The sequence below is a fragment of the Planococcus citri genome, chromosome 5, assembly GCF_950023065.1.
Source record: "Planococcus citri chromosome 5, ihPlaCitr1.1, whole genome shotgun sequence".
NCBI classification, from domain to species: domain Eukaryota; kingdom Metazoa; phylum Arthropoda; class Insecta; order Hemiptera; family Pseudococcidae; genus Planococcus; species Planococcus citri.
The window spans coordinates 20,288,683-20,311,310 of record NC_088681.1 but is presented as its reverse complement, the minus strand read 5'-3'; the positions used below and the strand labels follow the sequence as shown (position 1 = coordinate 20,311,310).

The 22,628-nt window shown below is 32.6% G+C and overlaps 1 protein-coding gene and 1 long non-coding RNA gene across 8 annotated transcripts in view; one reads left to right on the top strand and one right to left on the bottom strand.

The window, feature by feature from the left end:
- Mical (Molecule interacting with CasL) overlaps positions 1-22,628 on the bottom strand; it is a 146,300-nt gene that overhangs the window by 12,918 nt on the left and 110,754 nt on the right. For 6 of the 7 annotated variants that reach the window (XM_065366133.1, XM_065366137.1, XM_065366135.1 and 3 more), the window contains 6 exons: positions 2,222-2,437; positions 1,978-2,137; positions 1,723-1,895; positions 1,455-1,642; positions 1,054-1,346; positions 141-188 (listed from right to left, as the gene is read on the bottom strand). In XM_065366133.1, the coding sequence (XP_065222205.1) occupies positions 141-188; positions 1,054-1,346; positions 1,455-1,642; positions 1,723-1,895; positions 1,978-2,137; positions 2,222-2,437 (1,078 nt within the window). The remainder of the gene's footprint in view (positions 1-140; positions 189-1,053; positions 1,347-1,454; positions 1,643-1,722; positions 1,896-1,977; positions 2,138-2,221; positions 2,438-22,628) is intronic. The other variant, XM_065366138.1, reaches the window with a different exon arrangement.
- Positions 19,190-20,461, top strand: LOC135846837 (uncharacterized). The gene is made up of 2 exons (XR_010559022.1): positions 19,190-19,356; positions 19,436-20,461. It is a non-coding gene; the product is annotated as an uncharacterized LOC135846837 (long non-coding RNA).

Below are 22,628 nucleotides of genomic sequence, written 5' to 3'. Positions count from 1 at the left end.
CCACTCGGTCAAGTGGATAAAATGTGTTTTTAACGCGAAGTTATTTAATTATTTAAATATTCGTCGTGGTACGTAATTGATCCCTTTGGACATACAACCGATCTCCCGGGCATCAGTAATGTCTCTCGTTGAATAGGTACCTATAGTAATCCATTTCTGCCGCCAGTACCTAGTATTAGTGAGTACACCTGAAAGAGGCAGAAAATGTTATCATTCCTTGGTAAGTGGTGTTTACACCATTTAATTGTGATCTTGGTACCATCTAATTTGATGTAAATACTCGTGAACCTGAACAACAAGTACTACGTTCACGAGTATTATTCAGATAGGGAATATTTTAACATCTGTGTGATAACCTTTAATTCATCATCTTCGATTAAAATTATGTTATTCAAATTCATTGATTGAACATTTTACTTTTACTCAATTAACGCGAGTCGTCTATAATAGGCTGCGGCCTTTCATTATAATATGAATTGATTTAGTTTAATTTATATTTTTATTCATCTGTCATGTTGGACCAAATTGTAATAAATCATATTGACACGCAAGTGGCGTTTTGGTTGTTATTATTTGGTAGAAACATTAAATGCATATAGTTAATTGGTATGATTTCCTGCTCTCCGACTAAAACCACTCTATCTTGGCAATAGGTAAATATGCACTACCTATGTAGTGATATTTGGCTCATTCTCCTAAGTGCAAAAGAAAATAATATCTCTATAACTAGTCTTTACTGTTTTAACTATATCAGACTTTTTTTTGACAAAATGTTGCAAAGATTTTTCTAAACGACTATCAGAAGTTTTGTACTACATATTTTTCTTCGCCTCTAAAAATATTTCAGAACGATTTTCACAAAATGGTGACATTTTTCAAAGATTTTAACAAAACGTCTTTTTCAATTATTTTTTCAGAATAATCGATAAGTGACCAATGGGCCAATATTTTAACAACGATTTAAATTTTATTCAGTATTTTCAAGGTTGATCTAGTTCAACTGAATTCGATTATTGTTCTAAAACTCCCACTCAATTCAAAAAATTCACTCACCATCGCTTTCGAATTCGCAATAACTTATATGCTCATCGGCCGAATCATCTGAAGGCGAGCTGTCACTTTCATCCGGCGGTATTATCTTCCGACTGACGTTATTGATAATCAAGCTATGACTATTCGGACCGGAATTCTTCCTATGGGGCGTCTCAGTCAAAGGAGACGCTGGTAACGAGGTGGAAGAAAATCGTCGAGTGAATTCCAGAGATTCGTTGTTATCTAAAGCTGGAATATCGATAGCTTGAGCAAATTCGTCTTCGTTTTCTTCTTCTTCTTCTTCCTCAGAATCACTATAAGTACAGAAACATTAAAATCAACACATCGGGTTTTAGATACTTACGCATGTAAGTGCAACCTCCTCCACCATTATGAAAGAAGGAAAATTCTCCATTACGTACCTGATATCTGACACGTCGTCGCTGGATGCCAATTCGTTGGCCGAAGTACCAAAATTATGATCGGTCCATTCGTCTTCGTCCATCTCGTTTCTCGACGTGCTACCTACGTCTTCTTTATCGATATCTAAATTCTCGAATTCCACTCGTTCCGGTGTATCGGTCGAGTCGTTGAGGAAATTTAAATTGAGCTGCAAAATACGTAGTACCTCGAATTAGTCCAAATCCAATATCAAATTAATTTCTAACGATAAATCCGTCAGATATTTACCATTGTAGGAGTCTTGGGTACATTTTCGTTTTCTTTATCGTTATTCGAGATCTCATTTTTATAATCGTTCTGTCTATTTTTCACCTTCGTCCTGTACGTTCCAGGGAATCCGAAATGCTGCGTGCAATAAAATCTGCTACCATGTTTACCATCTCGATCAAAACTATAATTGCCTGAAAAAAATCAACCCAGCGAAAATTAAACATCTTGTCTATTTTTCAAATAAACTACAGTTGGAGTTTGAAATAAGCTTACCTAATCTTAAAGAAATGCCACAATACTCGCAACGGAAACAACCACGATGGAAAAACCTCCCTTCGGCGCTCAGCCTCTCCATAAGATAGACCCGTTTACTGCAAAAATGACACATCTCGCTAGCTCCTTGACTACTAATTACGACAGGATTACGCGATTCCTAGAGTAGAAAAATAAATGAATTAGTTTTTACGTAAGTAATTAAGTACTTGATCCTTCGAATTGAATAAATCCTCATCCTTACAGATTTCTGGATTGTCACTTTCTCATCCGATGGCTGATTCAATGTGGTTAACTGAGCTGCCATGGCTGATACTTTATTAGCTCCTCGTTGACCTTGCTCCAGAGCGGTTCCATTGCGAAGCTTTTGTTCGAGCTTTTTCAGCGTGTTATCGTATTGTGCGTATTTTGAATCGTTGTGCGAATCTCGATCTACCAATTTCTTCTTTACGGCGCTGAACTGTAAACAAACGCAAAAAATACACCTTCGGTTAGTAATTTGGTTTTTTAAGCGGATACAAAAATGTTTGTTTTTAAAGAGATAATTCGAGTCAGAAGTGATCACTCAATTTAAATACTAATAACATTTTCTGAGGGGTCGATTTTTAATCTGGTTTAAGGGGGCAGGAGTTTCGATACAGTGCCCCACGATTTTCAGTAATGTTAACATGGGATCTTATGTATCATCACACCAACTAAAAAATCATCCTCATTTCTCCTCGGTCTCTTTCAGGTGGTAAGGGGTGGAGAGAAGGTGTTTTTCACATCGTCGATTTTTCATCATGTCATCAAACTTGCCATATTATTTGACATGTGTACTACTGATGGATATTTTCTAATAGAGTTCCACCAAAAAACGAAAAAAATTACTAACTACTAAATATACATTTCTCGAGATAACCATCACAATTCAAATACGATTTTCGTCTTAATTGATGAAAAAAATGATACAATTGAGCCACATTCTGTAAAAATTGCTCAACAATTCGTTAGATTACCATAAAAACATGCAAAAATTGATGAAACATTGCAAAAATCAGGAAAAATTCCGCAAAAACATATCTGAAACGACTGAAAAATTGTTGAAAATTATGAAAAATCGATCACATATTATACCAGGGGGCTCCGTCCATTGGTCTCCCTCTCTATGGAACCAAATCGGTTCAAATTTTGGAATTCAGTTTAAAAAATTTGGAAGAAAATGTTTTTCCAAATTTTTTTTATATTGATTTTAGCACCCCCTCCCCCCAAATTTGGGGCCATTGAAATCAATTTGCCCTTCGCTATATTTTTCGCATCAAACGTATATTGAACAAAAATTCCAAAAGTGCAATAAAATCTGTAAACCCAGCAGAAAAAAAATCACTGAAAATCAATTTTTCATAATTTTTAGCCATTTTTTGATCACGTGAGACATTAATTTGGCAGCATTTTTTATGTATTTATTTTTGCAATGTTTCATCGACTTTTACCCAATTCATGTGATTGCCTTTATGACAAATTTTTGAGCTATTTTCTCATCATTTTGCTCAACTTCAGTAGATCAGCAATCCTTAGAACACTATTTTCAGCAGCCGAAGTTGATTTTTCGAGAATTTTCGATTTTATACAAAAAGAGAAAACTTGGAGATAGAAATCTGAAACAAGGTTTGTATACTGAAGTCGGCCTACCGAATCGATTGTCACAATCATTAAATCGATCTGGAGACTACAGCAAAAATTATTCACATTCCTCTAGCGATTTCAAATCGCTCCAGAAGACGTTGTAATCACCTTCGACAGCTTAAAATTTAATCCTATCATAAGGTCGGTGTTCCAAATCAATTAAGATCGAAGAATTGAAAATCTGAGGTATAGAAAAGTGTACCTACTTTTTTACGAGTTAAAAAATCTCAAATTTTCGAAAAATTCCAAATTGTCATTTTTCAAAAGAATTTTCTCGAAACTTCACCTCTACTCATAAAGTCTACCTTCCATCAAAATCGATTGCCACCATCGTTGAATCGATCTGAAGCCTTCAGTGAAAGGGGATGTTTTTTCAATAATTTTAATTCTCTATACAGAGGCATTGTAATCAACTTCGGCAGCTAAAAATTTAGTTCTGATGTCTTGTTGACATGCTCTTTCAGTGAGCCAAATTTCAGCTCGATCGGAGTTGACGAGTTGTAGAGATTTTCTTGTAAGCCCAATTTCAATGAACCGAGTAGGTTGTATGCCTAATGTATAATCACAAAAGGATCAAATAGGTGTATGTAGAACAAGAAAACGCAACAATTTTATAAATTCATTGACACACCATCGAGAATTTCAATTGTTGAAAACTTTTTTCTTGCGAAAAACGAATTAACTTTTTTACTCATCAAGATTTTTTTTTAGTTATAGAGAGTCTGGTTTGTCCAACTTTTGCAAACAAACACTGAACACCACACAGTTTCATCATAGAGATAGAACATTGCACATTATTCATCATATTTTTGCGAATTTTATTATGTTTTCAACATTTATTATTACTGATACAATCAAATGATCAACCATTTCGATGATACAACACGTCAACTCATACACAGGTACTAATGAAAAAATCAGAATGGAGATTGAAAAAATGTGTATATTACATCAAGTGAAATACCAAATTCATTACTTTTAATATCTACATAATAAGAGATACAACTTCAACTTACACTTACACTAAAAAATAAATACACTTTGGGAGTTGAAAAACAAGGACACTAGATCCAACTGGATCAAACCTAACCAGTCATTTCCTCCTGCTTCCCATCGGAAAATTTGATAAGCTATAATATTTTTTCATCATAATACGTAGACGCATCAAAAATCATATTTCATACAATTTCTATAGGTACAGTCTGCTGCATAGTGATACTTCCCGTAGCAGGCTTGTTTGTTTTCATTTTACTAGTAATTAATATTCTAATAAACACTCCTTCTAATAAGTATCCAATACGATGTATCCGAAAATAAACTCCTTTTGTCATTCTTCTGGAGTTCTTGAAAAGCTCACAATCGTTTCCTATGATAACCATTGAAATTATTTCTAAAACGCTTATTACAGCAGAGAATCCACCAAGCATCATAAGAATACGTATATGTAGACCAAATTTTGACCACAATTCTTTTTTATTCACACTAGATAATCTAATGTACCAGAATGTACCAATAACCAAAAATAAACGTGCAATCCGGATAGCTTTCATCGTTGAAAGTAATTCACAAATCCAATCTTCCATTCCCCCAAATGAAATCAAAACTAATGAATAAATTAGCGGCATACACGTACTGAGAAGACAAATAATAACAAATTTTTTATTCTGAGTCCCTAAAGAAGGTTTTTGCAGGTAGATAGCAACTTTGCGGAAACACCAGAATAAATCCATAGCAATTATAAATTTGATGAATGTGGCCATTAACATCAAATGTAAACCTAAATAGCCAAATTTATAAGACCTGAGCAAGTAAGAGTAATGTCCTAATTCCATTAGGAATAGAACACTGCGTATAAAGGCAAACACATAGATCAACAGTAAGATGAAACAATAAAAAGTAAGATACTTTGAAAGCAGATTTCGAGGTGTTGCTGCCTTATAAAATTTGTGCACATAAGAGGCTACGCAGAATGTCGAGAATACACTTAGGCCAATGGATACGATCTTTTCGATGTACTTCCATGGTAGATCTTCAATCGCCATGCTGTTGATAATTTCATGATTAGCAAAGAACATTAACGTGTGTATCGCAATTTTTTTGTCCTGAGTCCGAAATAAAACTTTGATTTGGACATAATATTAGCATTGTATGCATATATGTACAATTGTACATTCCCAAATTACATAGTTCCGGACTCGAGACGTAACATACTCACAACGCTGCAAGCATCTTGTACTTATAAATCTTTTTGCTTACCTATTCGGAATATAATGGTAATATGAAGTAACTTGAATTTATAAAATTATTCTTTCAAAAAACAATCACACTTTTTTCACTTTATAAAGCGTCCTAGTTGTGCAATAGTAATTTTAGATATACTTCATTAAGCGATATGCACCTTTTGCAAACATGTACCTGCAAAAGTTTAATTATAGTAGAGAGCTACCTATGATATTGACAATTACTCATCTTTACCATAGGTAAACAATTAAACATGAATTCATCACACCAATATTCATCACATTTTGAATCATCAAGTCAAAGGGTATTCCCAGGTATTAAGATATGAGAAATGGCCCTGTTCCCAGATACAGAAAATCATGATGGATTATTGTTGGGTACCTCTAAACAAAATTTTCGAGCAGAATTTCCGTCACCCAACCCACCCTATTAAAATTCCAAAAATAGGGAAATTCGATTTTTGAATACCAGCGCAAAATTTTATTGAGCTCGAAATTTGGTAGGAAGGAGATCTTTCAGATACGAATAAACTGCAAAAAGCTTTTAAGTGGGGTTCAAAGGAGTACGTTCAAAATTGTGGTTCCATAAAATTTCTAAAAATAAAACCCCCCAATTTCTGCCTCAAGGGTCGAAAATTAGAAAACCACATGGCATAACGTTTGTAGGGTTTAAACACGATATTTTACACTAAAAAGTTTTTGAAAATAATACTCAGTGGTTCCTAAAAATTCTTTTTTTATTCACAACTTTGAGAGCCCCTGGAACCCAAAAATGATCATTTGTGTTAACTACCCACGGATTTGTATTTGCGACATGTATTACAACATTTTTAAGAATGGGTAAGTCGATAACTGTCTGGTGCCAAAAAATGTCCTCAATATCGGGACTCCTTTTTTACCAACTGATGCATCATGTGCGCAGTATGTTGACAGGCTGTACTGGTGCCAGTATTAAGACCACCACGAGAAAAAGGTGATTGTTTTTTGAATGTAAATAATACCGCAATAACGACACCTTCTAGCAGGTATCCTAAATAATGAAGAAATAAAAAATACATAGTTATTCTTGTGCTTTTGAAATTATTCTTTTCAGACTCATCATTCTGAATTTCCAAGATGCTAAATATAGCGGAGTAGCCACCAAGCATAATGACTTCTAAAACACTAAATATACCAGAGAATCCACCCAGCATTGCAAGAATACGCATATGTAGACCATGTTTAGACCATAGTTCTCCTTTATTTGCAGCAGCTGACCCAAGGTACCAAAATGCACCAATGATTAAAAATAAACGTAAGATATGGATAATCTTCATGATTATGTATGGTTCAAAATGCAACTGCATATCTAGCATTTCTACGCCGATCATTATGTATGAAATTAACATATAAAGTAAAGGTACACCAGTACCAAGAATACAGTAAAAAATAAATTTTCTGTTTTGAGTTGTTGAGGAAGGTTTACGCAGATAGATAGCCACACTGCGAAAACACAGAAATACGTCCAAAGCTATGATGAATTTGAGGAAGGTTGTTGTCACCATTAAGTATAAGATAATCTACTCCTTTTAATAATAACAAACAAAAACAACAAACTCAATCGTGAATTTGTATCTAACATAATAACACAAATTAACGGCTGTATGATGTAAATCAACAATAAGAAAAAACAGTAAAAAGTAATGTACTTGGATAAAAGATTTTGTGGTGTAGAAGTCTGGAAAAACTTGTACAAATGGATGATTACGCAAATTGTCGAGGAAATGTTCAGGCCAAGGAATACAATCATCAGTATGATCCTCAGCAGGGATTTCATCTCCATCTTGTAGATTGATATTACACCAGTTCAATTTGAATGAAATGATATTGGATACCAGATGTGAAATGTACAACAGGTATTTATGATCAAAAAACAATTACATACCTACAAAACAAAAGCCCACATTTTCATGAATTTGTCTACTCTATTTACCTTTGTGGAATTAAATTTTAAATTTTTTCTCACCAACAATTTTTTTTTTCAACTTGTTTTACCACATGAAAATGTTTTTGTACTAGATAAGTAATAATTAATGCACCATTTAACCTATCCAACTTTGAGAGTAAATGCGAAAAAATTGTTACAGAGAGGTGATACCACAAATTATTCATCACATTTGTCATTTTTATTAAATGTGTATCAGCTTTTTTATCAGTAAAATCATCAATGTTTAACACTTTTAACACCTACCTAAATGACAGTACCAGATCTGGTTAGTTTTAGAATTGTATGGACCCATCTCAACCTGCTCAGATCAAAGTTCAGATCATATTGAATCCAATAGGAAGACTTACCTATTGATCAAGTCTAGATAATAATTTTCTGAATCTTATTAGATCTGACCAGATCTAACCATATCAGACTTGTGGTCAAATCCGATCTGTTCAGATGTGATACATCCTCACAACTGCCACTCAAATGAAATGTACATACCTCACCTTGCAGAAGGTAGACTAGTGAGGTGATGAACTAATATTAAAGTATTGTGTGCTGAATAAACCACAGAAGTTACACTTTTCATCATGTATTTTGTTTCATTTATAATACATATCACATACTTACCCAACATTCAAAATGAAACTAAATAATTTAATTTACAAGTTTTTTAACAAAGAATGATGGTGTAAAATATTAAATCACTTCAGCTGATGCGCATTATAATCAGAATCACCTCTGCTAACCCAATAACTACCTGAACATGAAGATACAACCTGCTGAGTATGTACACATGTACTAGTACCAGGAGATCTGAATGTTTCTTCTCTAAATGTGAATAATATTGCAATAACAAACCCTTCCAGAGCGAATCCAAAATAATGTACCCAAAAACCTGTGATTATTGTTGTATCTTTAGAAAAAAACACCAACGAAATGACTTCTATAATGCTTAATATAGCAGAGAATCCGCCAAGCATTGTAATCAGACGGATATGCAGGCCATATTTAGACCATAATTCCTTTCTATCCATAGTGGCTGACCTAATATACCATAATGTACCACAAACTAAAAATACACGCATGATACGTGTAATTCTCATGAATGCAAATGGTCCCAAATTAGAATATAAAGCATCAAATTCCACGCCCATTGATTTGGACCAAATTAACATGTAAAATAAGGGCAAATTTGTACCAAGAAGACAAAGAATTACAAATTTTTTATTTTGTGTAGCCAAAGGAGGTTTTTGTAAATAGATAGCAACTTTGCGGAACCACAAGAACAGATCCAAAGCAAAAATGAATTTGATGAACGTTGTCACTGTCATAAAGAATACAAGAATAGGATCCCATGTTGTGTTGTATTGTTGTAAATCACCATTGTTCACAGCAATGGAGATGAATGTAGAAATGTAGAGCCAGAATAAGGAAATACAATAAAATGTAAGATACTTTGTTACAAGACTCTGTGGTGTTGTGGTCCGAAAAAACTTGTAGGAATGAATAACTGTGCATAATGTTGACAATATGAGTAGTCCAGTTATAGAGATGTTCAGTATTATTGATAGTGTATTGCTGATTTCCAAAAAACCTAATTGAAATAAAATGAGTAGATTAGAAGTCTAAGAATATGAAACACTTGGTGCCTACTAGGTTATGTACTATGAAATACAATAAGATTTCTTGACCATTATAATATGACCAAAAAAATCAAGTACAAAAAGATTTTTAAAGAACAAAGATATTCAAAAATTTGCCAACTTACCCTCCATAGGACAAATAATTTGGAAGTCACCAAAATTAATTTTGAAAAAAATTAGTCTGCTTTTTGCACTGTATCAAAAGTCCTCTTCAAAGAGTAATAATATGCATCACTATAATCCAACTTTTATACACAGTGGTGACAACAAGCACGTGAAATAGTATCATTAGATAAATGTAAATTGTAAGTGGTAATACATGATAGGAAAAATTAACTCATCAAATTTCCTATTCTCGTTTATTGTCATCATCACAATCATCAAACAATTATCTTTCTCTTGGAAATATGCATATAACATGCATGTGAGATTTACAACTGAATCACTCCTTTTTCATCATTTTTCAAACATGTTTGACACTGTCAAGGGTTATTCATGATCCCCATGTCAAAATGTGCATTTTTAGTGTTACAAACTTTATTATTGGTAAGCACTTTCAGATGTATCCCACCTTGATGTACCTAAATCATGCATTTTGTTGAGGAATTTTTCATATATGTAGATGGGAAGTGTTTGAAAGATGCAAAAAAAAAAAAAAAAAAAACATTTTCACCTTTGGAGGTTCTCAGGGTTTCCATGTTGAGGAATTGAATTGTTGAAAAGTGTTATAGTGTTCCTGGTCCAATTTGCGAAACAAACCAAAACATTTTTCAAAGAAGAAATGGACCTTATATTATTAGTTTTAAAAATTAGAAGCTGGCTTGATAAAGCAGGAGGGTTCCTAGAAAGGAACGACGATTTGGGTGATAATTTCCGCCAATTTTCCGGATTCATCGCATGGCAATTTTGACATGCATAAATTTTGAGTGAAGGTCATCCTCATTCTAAACCACTGCAAAAAACACCACAGTTTAATATGTCATAAAAGATAGAGATATAATATTGCAAATTATTCATCATATTCCCAGTTTTCTCCTTCATTTAACTTTTATTATCACTGACATCAACAATAAAATGTTCATTGCTCACCCATAATTTTCTTCCACGTGGAGATAATGCAGCACACGCAGGAATATTTACATAATGATGTCAATAAAATTTCCTCTCAATAAGTACATACATGCAGCACAAAAGATTGGTCAACATAGATTTAAAATCAACTAAGGAACTTTCACATCTGCCTCACTCAGGTTTGAATGAAATGTAGCTAAACTTGTTGCAAGTAGGGGTAATAGACTGAATATGTACCATAGCCAGAGCATGTATTTGTTACCATTAAAACATCACATACTACCAAATATGAAAATTGAAGCTAATTGGTTCATTCAACAAATTTTTGAATTACAAAATGAAATTGTCTCCTTATTCATAGGTATATTAGATGACATTAGATTGCATAGAAATGTTTACTTGTAGAATAACACAACCTACTAACAATCATGTAAAATATTCTATTATATAATTTATAATACAGACATTGCTTGCAACAGTTGAAAAATAATATAATCATTTCACTGGATACATATTGGAATCACTAATCATTACTGTCTTTGCTAATCCAGCAAATATTTCCCAAAGTCGAATTTCATAACATACTTGAAGATGTAGCTTGTTGACTACATACACCAGCACCTGTACCAGGAGATCTAAATGTTTCTTCTCTAAATGTGAATAATATCACAATGACAATTCCTTCTAGAGCATATCCAAAGTAATTTACCCAAAAACCTGTTATTATTGTTATATCCTTGAAAAAAAACACTAGTGAAAATGCTTCTATAATGCTTACTACAGAAGAGAATCCACCAAGCATTGTAATCAGACGGATATGCAGACCATATTTTGACCACAATTCCTTTCCATCTATTCTAGCTGACTTGATATACCACAATGTACCACAAACTAAGAATACACGCACAATACGACATACCCTCATGACCTCAAATGGTCCTAAATGATCATATAACGGTTCAAAATCCAATCCCATAACTATGAACCAAATCAATATGTAAAATAAGGGCAAGCTCACACTAATAATACAAAGAATGATGAATTTTTCATTTTGTGTCCCAACCAAAGGTGGTTTTTGCAAGTAGATAGCAACTTTGCGAAACCATAGGAATAGATCCAAAGCGAAAATGAATTTGATGAATGTTATCATGGTCATCAAAAATATAAGAATAGGATCCCATGTTCTGTTGTATCTAGCTGAATCACCCTCGTTCACAGCAATGGAGATGAATGTAAACATATAGCACAAGCATAAAGAAAAATTATAGAAAGTAAGGTACTTTGTTACAAAACTCTGGGGAGTTGTTGTCCGCAAAAACTTGTAGGAATGAATAATTGTGCATACTGTTGACAATATGAGTAGGCCAGTTGTTGAGATGTTCAATATTTTTGATAGTGTGTGGTTGATTTTCAAATCCATTCTGTTGATTGATATTGTACAAACCTAATTCAAATATGTAAAATTGATATACGTATGTTAGAAAGGAAGTCTAATATGAAACACATACTGCCTACTCTGTTACTACAAAATATGTACAACATGAATTCCTGATCATAATATGACTATATAAATCAAATCAGAAAAGATTTATAAAAACCAACTATGCTTATTCAAAAATTTGTCAACTTACCTATAGGCGTACATTATACAGATTTTGAATTTACTAAAATTATTTTTGAAAAAAGACCAGCCTGCAACTTCGCCAAGAACAATGAATACGAGTACGTGCAACCGTTCCATTGGATACCTACGTGAAAGTTGCGGCATGATATGAAAAATTTACTCATCAAATTCCTCATTTTCATTTTTTTCCATCATCACAATCAGTAAACGATTATCTTCCTCTCTCATGGAAATATAATATAATGTCTGCGCAAAATTTATAACCAAATTACTCATTTCTCATCAGTCTTCACTTTTAAAAACATTTGGCCCAACCAAGTCTTATCAAGGATCAAATACATATGTTAAACAGGAAAACGCAAAAAATTCTATGAATTCATTCACACACCTTTGAGAACTTCAAATGTTGAAAACTTTTCTTGCAATAAACAAATAAGTTTTTTTTTACTATACCTAATCAATTTTATTAGTAGAGTCGGTTTTATCAATTTTTTCAAATAAACACAGAACACCACACAGTTTCATAATAGAGATAGAACGTTGCAAATTACCCACCATATTTTTGTCATTTTTATTCCATTTTCAACTATGTATTATCATCACTGACATCATCAAACGATCAACCTTGTTGATGATGCAATACGTCAACTTTTACATATTATCTAATAATGAGGAAATCAGAATAGAGATTTAAAAAATGTGTATTTTACATCAAGTCCAATACTAAATTCATTACTTTTAATTTGTAATGAGAAATGCAACTTCAACTTACACTTACAATAAAAAAATAAATATGCGTTGGGAGTTGAAAAACATGGACATTAGATTATTATTGGATCTTGGAAATGTACAGATTTGATCAAACCTGACCAATCATTTTACCCCTGGGTAACTTGATTGAGAATTTCAAAAAAATTGAAAATGGAAACTACATATATAGACTTTTTGTTGGAAAATTTGATAAAAAAATATATACCTTTTTTTTGAGATGGTACCTTATGTGGACATTCAATGAAAAATCAGTTTGTAATATTTATAGAAACACTTCATCATAATAGGTATAGACACACAGGCACCATATAAAAAATTATATTTCAATATCATAAATCATAACATTCATGCACTTCCTACAGGTACAGTCTGCTGCATAGCAATACTTGCTGTAATAGGCTTGTTTGTTTCTATTTTACTTATGATTAATATTCTAATAAACACTCCTTCTAAGAAGTATCCAATATAATGTATCCAAAAATAAACTACTTTTGTCATACTTCTGGATTTCTTTATAAGCTCACATTCGTTTCCTTGGAAAATTATTGAAATGATTTCCAAGACACTTATTACAGCAGAGAATCCACCAAGCATGATAAGAATACGCATATGTAGACCAAATTTTGACCACAATTCTTTTTTATTCGCACTAGATAATCTAATGTACCAGAATGTACCAATAACAAAAAATAAACGTGCGATCCGGATACCTCTCATGGTTGAAAATAATTCACAAATCCAATTTTCAATTCCCCCAAATGAAATCAAAATTAATGAATAAATTAGCGGCACACACATACTGAAAAGACAAGTAATAACAAATTTTTTATTCTGAGTCCCAGAAGATGGTTTTTGCAGGTAGATAGCAACTTTGCGGAAACACCAGAATAGATCCATAGCAATTATAAATTTGATGAACGTGGCCATTAACATTAAATGTAAACCAACAAAGCCAAATTCATAATATCTTGGCCAGTAGGAGTAATGCCATAATTCCATTAGGAATAGAACACTGCGTATAAATGCAAACACATAAATCAACAGTAAGATGAAACAATAAAAAGTGAGATACTTTGTAGGCAGATTTTGAGGAGTTGTTGCCTTATAAAATTTGTGCACATAAGAGGCTACACAGATTGCTGAGAATATGCTTAGGCCAATTGATGTGATCTTTTCGATGTAGTTCCATGGTGGATCTTCAATTGCCATGCTGTTGATAATTTGAAATACATGATCAGCAAAGAACATTTAACATGAGTAACTTTGTATCGCAAATTTTTTGTCCCAAGTCCAAAATGAAAGTTTGATTTGGACATATTAAGTAATGGTAATTTACAAACAAAATCCCCCACACCATTACCAAATAGCACAGTTCCGGACTTGGAACATAACATATTCACAACGTTGTCCTAAGTACATATCTACCTACTCTACTTATAAGTAAATAAATCTGTTTGCTTACCTATTTGGATTTTTATGGTAATTTGAATTTATAAAATTATTCTTTTGAAAACATAGTCACACTTTTTTCACTCTTCATAAAGCGTCCTAGTTGTGCAATAATAATATTAGATATCATTTCAATAAGTAATATTATGCAGTTTTTGCAAACATGTACTCGGCAAAAATGGTATTATAGTATAGTGATAGCTATGATATTGACAATTAATCATCTTCACCATAACGTGATGTTTATCACATCAACTACCGGCCACATTTTAAATCATGACGTAAAATTTATAACCCAGATGTAATAATTTCAGGTTTTTATAAGTGAATCACTCCTTTTTCATCACTTTTCAATTCATTAAAACCAAATGATAAAGTTTTCAAACTTCCTTAGATATTTGACACTGCCAAGGGTCATTTTTGATTCCCACAGCAAAATGTGCCTTTTTAGCATTACAGCTGAATTTTTGGTAAGCACTTTCAGAGGTGCTATCTCACCTCAATGTATTTTTTTGAAGAATTTTTCATATACGAGCAGATGTAAAAAAAATTGCATTTTCACCTTTGGAGGTTCTATGTTGGGAAATTAAATTGCTTTGAAAAGTGTTATAAAGTTCCCTGCCCAATTTGCAAAATAACCAAAAATTGTCTTTCAAAGAAAATTGGACAACTTAGTATGTTATTGGTTTCAAAAATGAGAGGTTGGCTTAATAAAAAAGGCAGGTTCCTGGAAGGGGGTGATTTGGGTGATAATTCCCTCCCAAGGCAATTTTGACATGTACAAATTTTGAGTGTAGGTTATCCCATTCTGAACCATTGCAAAAAACATCACAGTTTATTACTTAATACAGATGTAAATTGCAAATTATTCATCATAGGTATTCCCTGTTTTCTTCTTTATTCAACATTCATTACCACTGACATCATGAAATAAAATGTTCATCGCTCACCCATTATTTTCTTCCACGTGGAGATAGTACAACAACCTCTGCAATATTTACATATTGTCATAGGAATAGGTATTCCAACCTACTCATTGCATTTCAAATCATGATGTCAATAAAATTTCCCCTCAATAAGTACAGCTCAAAAGATTTGCAAATAGATTAAAAATCAAATAAGGAACTTTCATAGCTGCCCCACTCAGATTTGAATGAAATGTAGCTAATTTTGTGGCAAACAGGAGTGATAGTTAATAGACTAGATATGTACCCGAATATTACAAATGAAATTGTCTCCTTATCCTTAGATATATTAGATAATAACAGATTGTATAGAAATTTGTACTTGTAGAAGAACACAACCTACATGTAAATTAAACGTAAAATAGTCTATTTAATACAGACATTGCTTGCAATTGGCTGTGCGACGCATACATAGAGCGCGCTGCTACGCGCCGAAACGTAAAGTTGAAAACGGGTCCACTTGTACAGAGAGCATAGGAAGAAATCGCGTTTTTTAATTTTTACGCAAAAACGGTTGGGTTTTTTACCAATTGCATAGGGCATTATTTAAAGGGAATTTAATTTCCGATTTTTTGGTGTAAAAAAAATTGAATTTTGATAATTTCTTTCGCCCCTTTTCAGCATTTCACAACTTTTTAATTGAATTTCTCCGCGAGTATTGAAGCTAAAAATCTGGTTATTATATTAATGTAAAGAGGAGAAAATGCTGATTACTGAGAAAATTAAAAAAATTGGATTTACCGATATATTTTTTTGTGAAATTCTGAAAACGGGTGAAAATTGCTACACGAAAATTGAATTTGTCGCGTTGGAAATGGTCGAAATTCATTTTTTTTTACACCAAAAAATCGGAAATTAAATTTCCTTCAAATAATGCCCTATACAATTGGTAAAAAACCCTACTGTTTTTGCGTAAAAATTAAAAAACGCGATTTCTCCCTATGCTCTCTGTACAACTGGACCCGTTTTCAGCATTTCGAGCGTTCGCCGCTAGATGTCAGCCACTTTGCGTCGCAGTGCCAATAGCTGAAAAATATAATTATTTCACCTGATACATATCTTAATCACCAATCAGCAATTGCATGAGGTACATGAAGATGTAGCCTGCTGACTAGATACACCACCACTAGGAGATCTAAATGTTTCATCTCGAAAGGAGAATAATATTGCAATAACAACTCCTTCTAGAGCATATCCAAAGTAATGCACCCAAAAACCTGTGATTACTGTAGTATCTTTGGAAAAAAATACCAATGAAAATGCTTCTATAATGCTTACTACAGCAGAGAATCCACCAAGCATTGTAATCAGACGTATATGCAGACCATATTTGGACCATAATTCCTTTCTATCCATACTAGCTGACCTGATGTACCATAATGTACCACAAACTAAAAATACACGCACGATACGTGTGATTCTCATGAACTCAAATGGTCCTAAATGATCATATAAAGGTTCAAAATCCAAACCCATTACTATAAACCAAATCAATAAGTAAAATAAGGGAAAGCTCACACCTATAATACAAAGAATGATGAATTTTTCATTTTGTGTCCTAGCCAGAGATGGTTTTCGCAAGTAGACAGCAACTTTGCGAAACCATAAGAATAGATCCAAAGCAAAAATGAATTTGATGAATGTCGTCATTGTCATCAAGAATATGAGAATAGGATCCCACGTTCTGTTATATTGTGCTAAATCACCCTTGTTTACAGCCATAGAGATGAATGTAGACATGTAGAACAAGCATAAGGAAAAACTGTAAAATGTAAGGTACTTCGTAACGAGACTCTGTGGTGTTGTAGTCTGGAAAAATTTGTAGGATTGAATAATTGTGCATAATGTTGACAATATGAGTAGGCCAGTTATTGATATGTTCAATATTATTGATAGGGTATAGTTGATTTCCAAATCCATTCTGTTGATTGATATTGTACGAACCTAATTCAAATAAAATGGGTATTTATGTTAGTGTAATATGAAACACATACTGTCTACTAGGTTACTACAAAATGCTGACCATAATATGACCAACAAAAAATCAAAGATACTTAAAAATTCATTAACTTACCCATGGGTCTATATATGTATTATAAAAGCATATTGAATTCACTAAAATAATTTTACTTAAAAAAAACTAGTCTGCTTTTAGCACTTTATCAAGAGTTCTCGTGGTAGCATCAACAGCAACTACGAATATATGCAACAATTTTATTGTATACATGAAACCTGCAGTGATATGATATGAAAAATTTACTCATCAAATTTCTCATTTTCATTTTTTTGTCATCATCACGATTATTAAACGATTATCTTCCTCTCTCATGGAAAATGTATGTATAATATGCATGCAAAATTTTCAACTGAATCACTCATTTCTCATCACTTTTCCAATCTACCTCAAATGAGCATCATATTTCCATTACCAAGTATTCTGGTAAAATAAGTGAAATACTGTAACTTTTAGTCAGAAAAAGAATTCAAAAGGTAACCAAAAATGTAAAAAAAAAAAACTCCAGCAAAACAATGCAGAAATATTCACAAAGGAGCTCGATCATTGAGATTTTACCAACTTTTAACAAAACACAGAATTTCATGGAAATTATATTGGCATAAAAATGAACTTCGTCACAATTTTTGCCAAAAAAAAGTCAAATCACTTAGCAACTTTTTGATCATTTTTAGCAGAAAAGTGACCATTTTTGGCAATTTTTAACAAAAATCGAGATTAATAATATTTTTGCAATCCACAATTTTCAACAATTTTTGGCAAAAAAGGCGAGATTTATTGGCGTTTTTTGGTAAAAAATGTGACAAACTTATTAATAGGTAGTGTTCGTTTAGAAAAATATGAGACTTGATCATTTTCAAAAAAAAAAACAAAGCTTTCTGGCCAAAAAAGTGAGAATTTTTAGCGATTCTTGACAAAAAGCAAGATTTTGACAATTTCAGTAAACTGCAGGGCTTTTTGGCTACTTCTGGCAAAAAAACAAAATATTTTGACTAATACTTTACTGTTAAAAAAAACAACAAGTAATGTTTTTGGAAATTTTTTGCAAGTGCAAAAATTTTAAGCAACAAGTAATATTTGGCAAAACGAGACTTTTTGGTTGGCAAAAAGCAAAACTTTTTGCAATTTTTGGTTGAAAGTACAACTTTATCATGTATAACAAAAAGCAGAGATTTTCAGCATTTTTTGGCAAAGCAGCGAAACTTAGAAGCAATTTTTAGCGAGAAATGAGGCTTACTTCTCAGTAATTTTTGACAAAAAGTAAGACTGAAAATTTCAGTGACTAAAAGCTAGGTCTTTTCGGCAATTTTGACAATGTCTGACAAATAGGTAACACATGAAGTTTCGAAGCAATTTCGGCAAAAAAAGAGATTTTTGGAATTTCTTTAGAAAAAACTGCAACTTTCAGCCATCTTTGACATGAAACGAGATTTTTTGACATTTTAATGAAACGCTAGATTTTTTGCTGTTTATGGCAGAAAGTAAGACCTCAAAAATGTTAGCTAACGGCAGGGCTTTGAAATTACCAAAACATAACGCTGAAAAGTCATTTCCAAATGAATATATGTATTATCTACCTAGGTATGACATGAACACGAGTTGATAACATCAAAAAAAATTTCTAAACTGTGCTCTAGGTATGATTGGTTAATTTCAAACGAACGTGATGTGTGTACTTCCAAGAAGGAAAAAAAGATAATAGTCGCAGAGTTGATGATAATTTAATTTGAAAAAAAATTGAAAACACAATAAATTTGATGAGTAATTTTCACACTTCCGTGATGAAATTACAGTAGCCGTTCTATGGTCACTGCACAGTATAGGAACTCGAAAGTCGGACAAATAATACTGATGCTTTTGTGATCATTACACAACAATGATGCTTCTAAAAGTGATTAAAACTTAAATACGTGTTCTTTGCAAGAATATATTGTATAATTTTACCAACTGAAATCCATAAAGGTGAGTGAACAACTTAATAAAATATCAATGCTCATTTTTTATAACTACCTATTTCATAAAAATGTATGCTTCAAATTAGGTTCACGCAACATCCATCAACACCATGGAAGATATTAAAACCTTGCAGAAGATAACAGTATCAATTATATTTATTGGTCCACTCATATTGGCAACAATCTGTGTCATCGTCCATTTGTGCAACTTTTTCCACACTAAAACTCCACAAAGTTTGTCAACGAAGAACCTTACTCTTTACTGTATTTTTTTACTATTGAGCTATATTTTAATATTTATACTCGCTATCACATTGGCAACCGATTCAACTAGAACTACCGATTGTTTAATGATGATTATTTTACACCTGATGGTGACACTATCGTTCATAAAATTAACTATGTCTTTGGATCTATTCCTATGTTTTCGAAAAATAGCTCTCTATCAGCAAACACCATCTTCGGTTACTCAAAATAAAAAATTCATTGTTCATTGTCTTCTCAGCACAAGCGTATTCATACTTTGCGTATTTATTTGGTTCGAGGTACAGGGAACAAGAATTGAAGACTTTTGGTGGTTTCAAAGCATGAGAATTATTCGCGTTGCGCGTTTCTTTTTAATTATCGGTGCATTTTGGTACATTAGATTTGCTAGAATAAATAGACAAGAACTATGGTCTAGATATAGTCTGCATATTCGTCTTCTGACAATGGTTGGTGGATTTTCTTCTATAATAAGCATCTTGGAAATCACTTCATTCATCATTCGGAATAATCTTCACTGGCTCAATGAGCGTTCTTCCATTAGAAGTATTGAAAATTGTTATTTTTTCATATACTATTTTATGTACGTACTACAGGGAATCGTTGTTAGATTATTGCTCACATACAGAAATGAAACGTTTCATTCTATCTCTGAAAATGGCGAACAGTCACTTCATGGAATCAATAATAAAGGTACACTGGGAAATTATTCACATTTATCCGTGACGTGAGAAGATCTGCATGATCTACTTACACTCTATATCCTTTTGTAGAATTAATCAATTTTTAAGAATTTTTTTTAGCAGATGAATTTGTCATAATTTTCAAATACAGATGTCTAGAAAATTTCTCTTTGTAGTTTTTCTTTTAAACCTTGCTCAAAATGTATCCTTTTCAAAGACTCAAAAGTCATCGATGGCTGTTTTCGAACATTTCTGGTCTCCAAAGGTGAGACTATATAATAAAACCATTTCAAAGAAAAAAGCTACAATTTTCAAAGCATATTTTAAAATTATTTGAAATTCTTCCGGTATTGAAATGGTATCTAGTACGTTTTGAAACTGTTTCAAAACTATATTTAATTTTGAAATTATAACGACTTGTCAAGTCAATGACTTTAAGAAGGCAGACAGGCAGACCGACAACCTTGGAAGCTAGAAAGGTAGATTAGAGACCTTGAGAGTCCAAACAGACAGATTATTAATAACCTTAAGAGACCACACCGGCAAACAGACGACTTTGCACAGCCAGACAGGCACTCAGGCAACCTCTAGACGTGAGACAGACGACTACGAGAGACTAGACAGGTAGGTCAGTGACCTTATGAATCCAGACAGACGGGTCAATAACCTTTAAAAGACAGACAGACGACCAGGAGAGGGTGCACAGGTAGCTCAGTGACCTCAAGAGGTCAGTTAGATTGATAAATAACCTTAGGAGGCCAATGAAGCAAACAAACATCCTTGGGAAGTCCACAACAGTCCACAGTTTTTCTGGAGATCAGGTTAGATACCTTTTTTTGGTGCAGGGGAAGGGGGGCTAATGACGATAGAAAATAATTTTTTGATGAATTTTAAAATTTTCTTTCAAAAAAACTGACTTTCTGATCAAGCTTTGGTATGAGAAAACAGCCCATGGAAGAGATATCAAATTTCAATCTCTTTTCTCTGTTTTAAGAGGTTTAGAAATAATACATTTTTTTTTTTTGAAAACTTGAGTGAGAAATTTTCTGAGCAAGTTATCATCAAATCGACTTTAACTGCCTGATTGGCCAAGAAATCTTCAGTTGAAAATAGCAATTTTTTAATGTCTTCCTCTTTTCAAGGAACTTACGAATACATTTGCAGGTATTCTCAAAATATTCAAATTCTATGGAAAAAAGATTTCTACAAAACAAAGTCAAGTTCAGTGAGTAAGTAAGTAATTCAATAACAGTAAAAATTCATTCAATTTTTTTCTTCAAAAATTGCAATTTTCAATAATTTTAGCGATTATGGGATAAAAAATTGGAATAAAAAAAGGAGTTGAACAATTTACTCTTTAGTTTTTGCCACCTTAAATTAGCACAAATTTTGCACTAAACGTGACATTGAAGGCAGCCTCCCCAACGAGATGTCGAAATTTCAGTTTTAAATGCGATCCTTGAAATTGAATACCCTGTTAAAATATTTTCGTTTGATCATTGATTTGTTTTTATTTTTTACGTATTTCATTTTTATCATCATTTTATTCTTTTTGGATGGGGAAACACTGGAAAATTTGTAAAATTCTATCTCAGTACAGTATTCGCGATTTTTTGTCCTCTCATTCCATTTCTTTTTCAGGCATCTACCATCAGCCCAAAATTACTTGAGTATTAAACGGGGAAAACCTGTAATTTAATAAAATTCGAGAAATCTGTGCCAAATAAGTACATTTTTCTCTTTTCAAATTTTACTAATTATTTGAAAAATGAAAACTGGGTCCTCTGTGAAATCTGTGACAAATACTTACATTTTTCTCTTTTCAAATTGAACTAATATGTACTTGATAAATGATATCTGGCCGTCATCTGTGAAATTGATTAATACAGTACATGAATCGAAATATCAGAGAATCGATAAAAATTTAAACAGATGAAGGATGTGAAGCATCACTGTAAATACCCACGTTCGGGTAACTGCAAAGAGTAGCGGAAATTTATCCGTACATCCTTTACATGCTGCACTTTTTGATAAAACAAATGCATCATCATAACGTAAGAGCTTCGCGTAAGAGAAAAAGTAGTCTTTGAAGCAGAAGACGATGGAAAAGAGAAGTTTCTCATTTGAAAAAAAATTGAAGGTGCTGAATCCCACAATATTCATTTATTAATTTGGTTTTCAATAATTAGTAAGACTATTTTTTCAACTTAGCAAAAATTTGGTAGGTAGTCGTTACTTACATTAATTACAAAATTATATATACATCATTACTCGTCGATTTAACCTCATTTTTTTGAAGTGCATTCACCCTTTTTCATCGTATCTATTCATT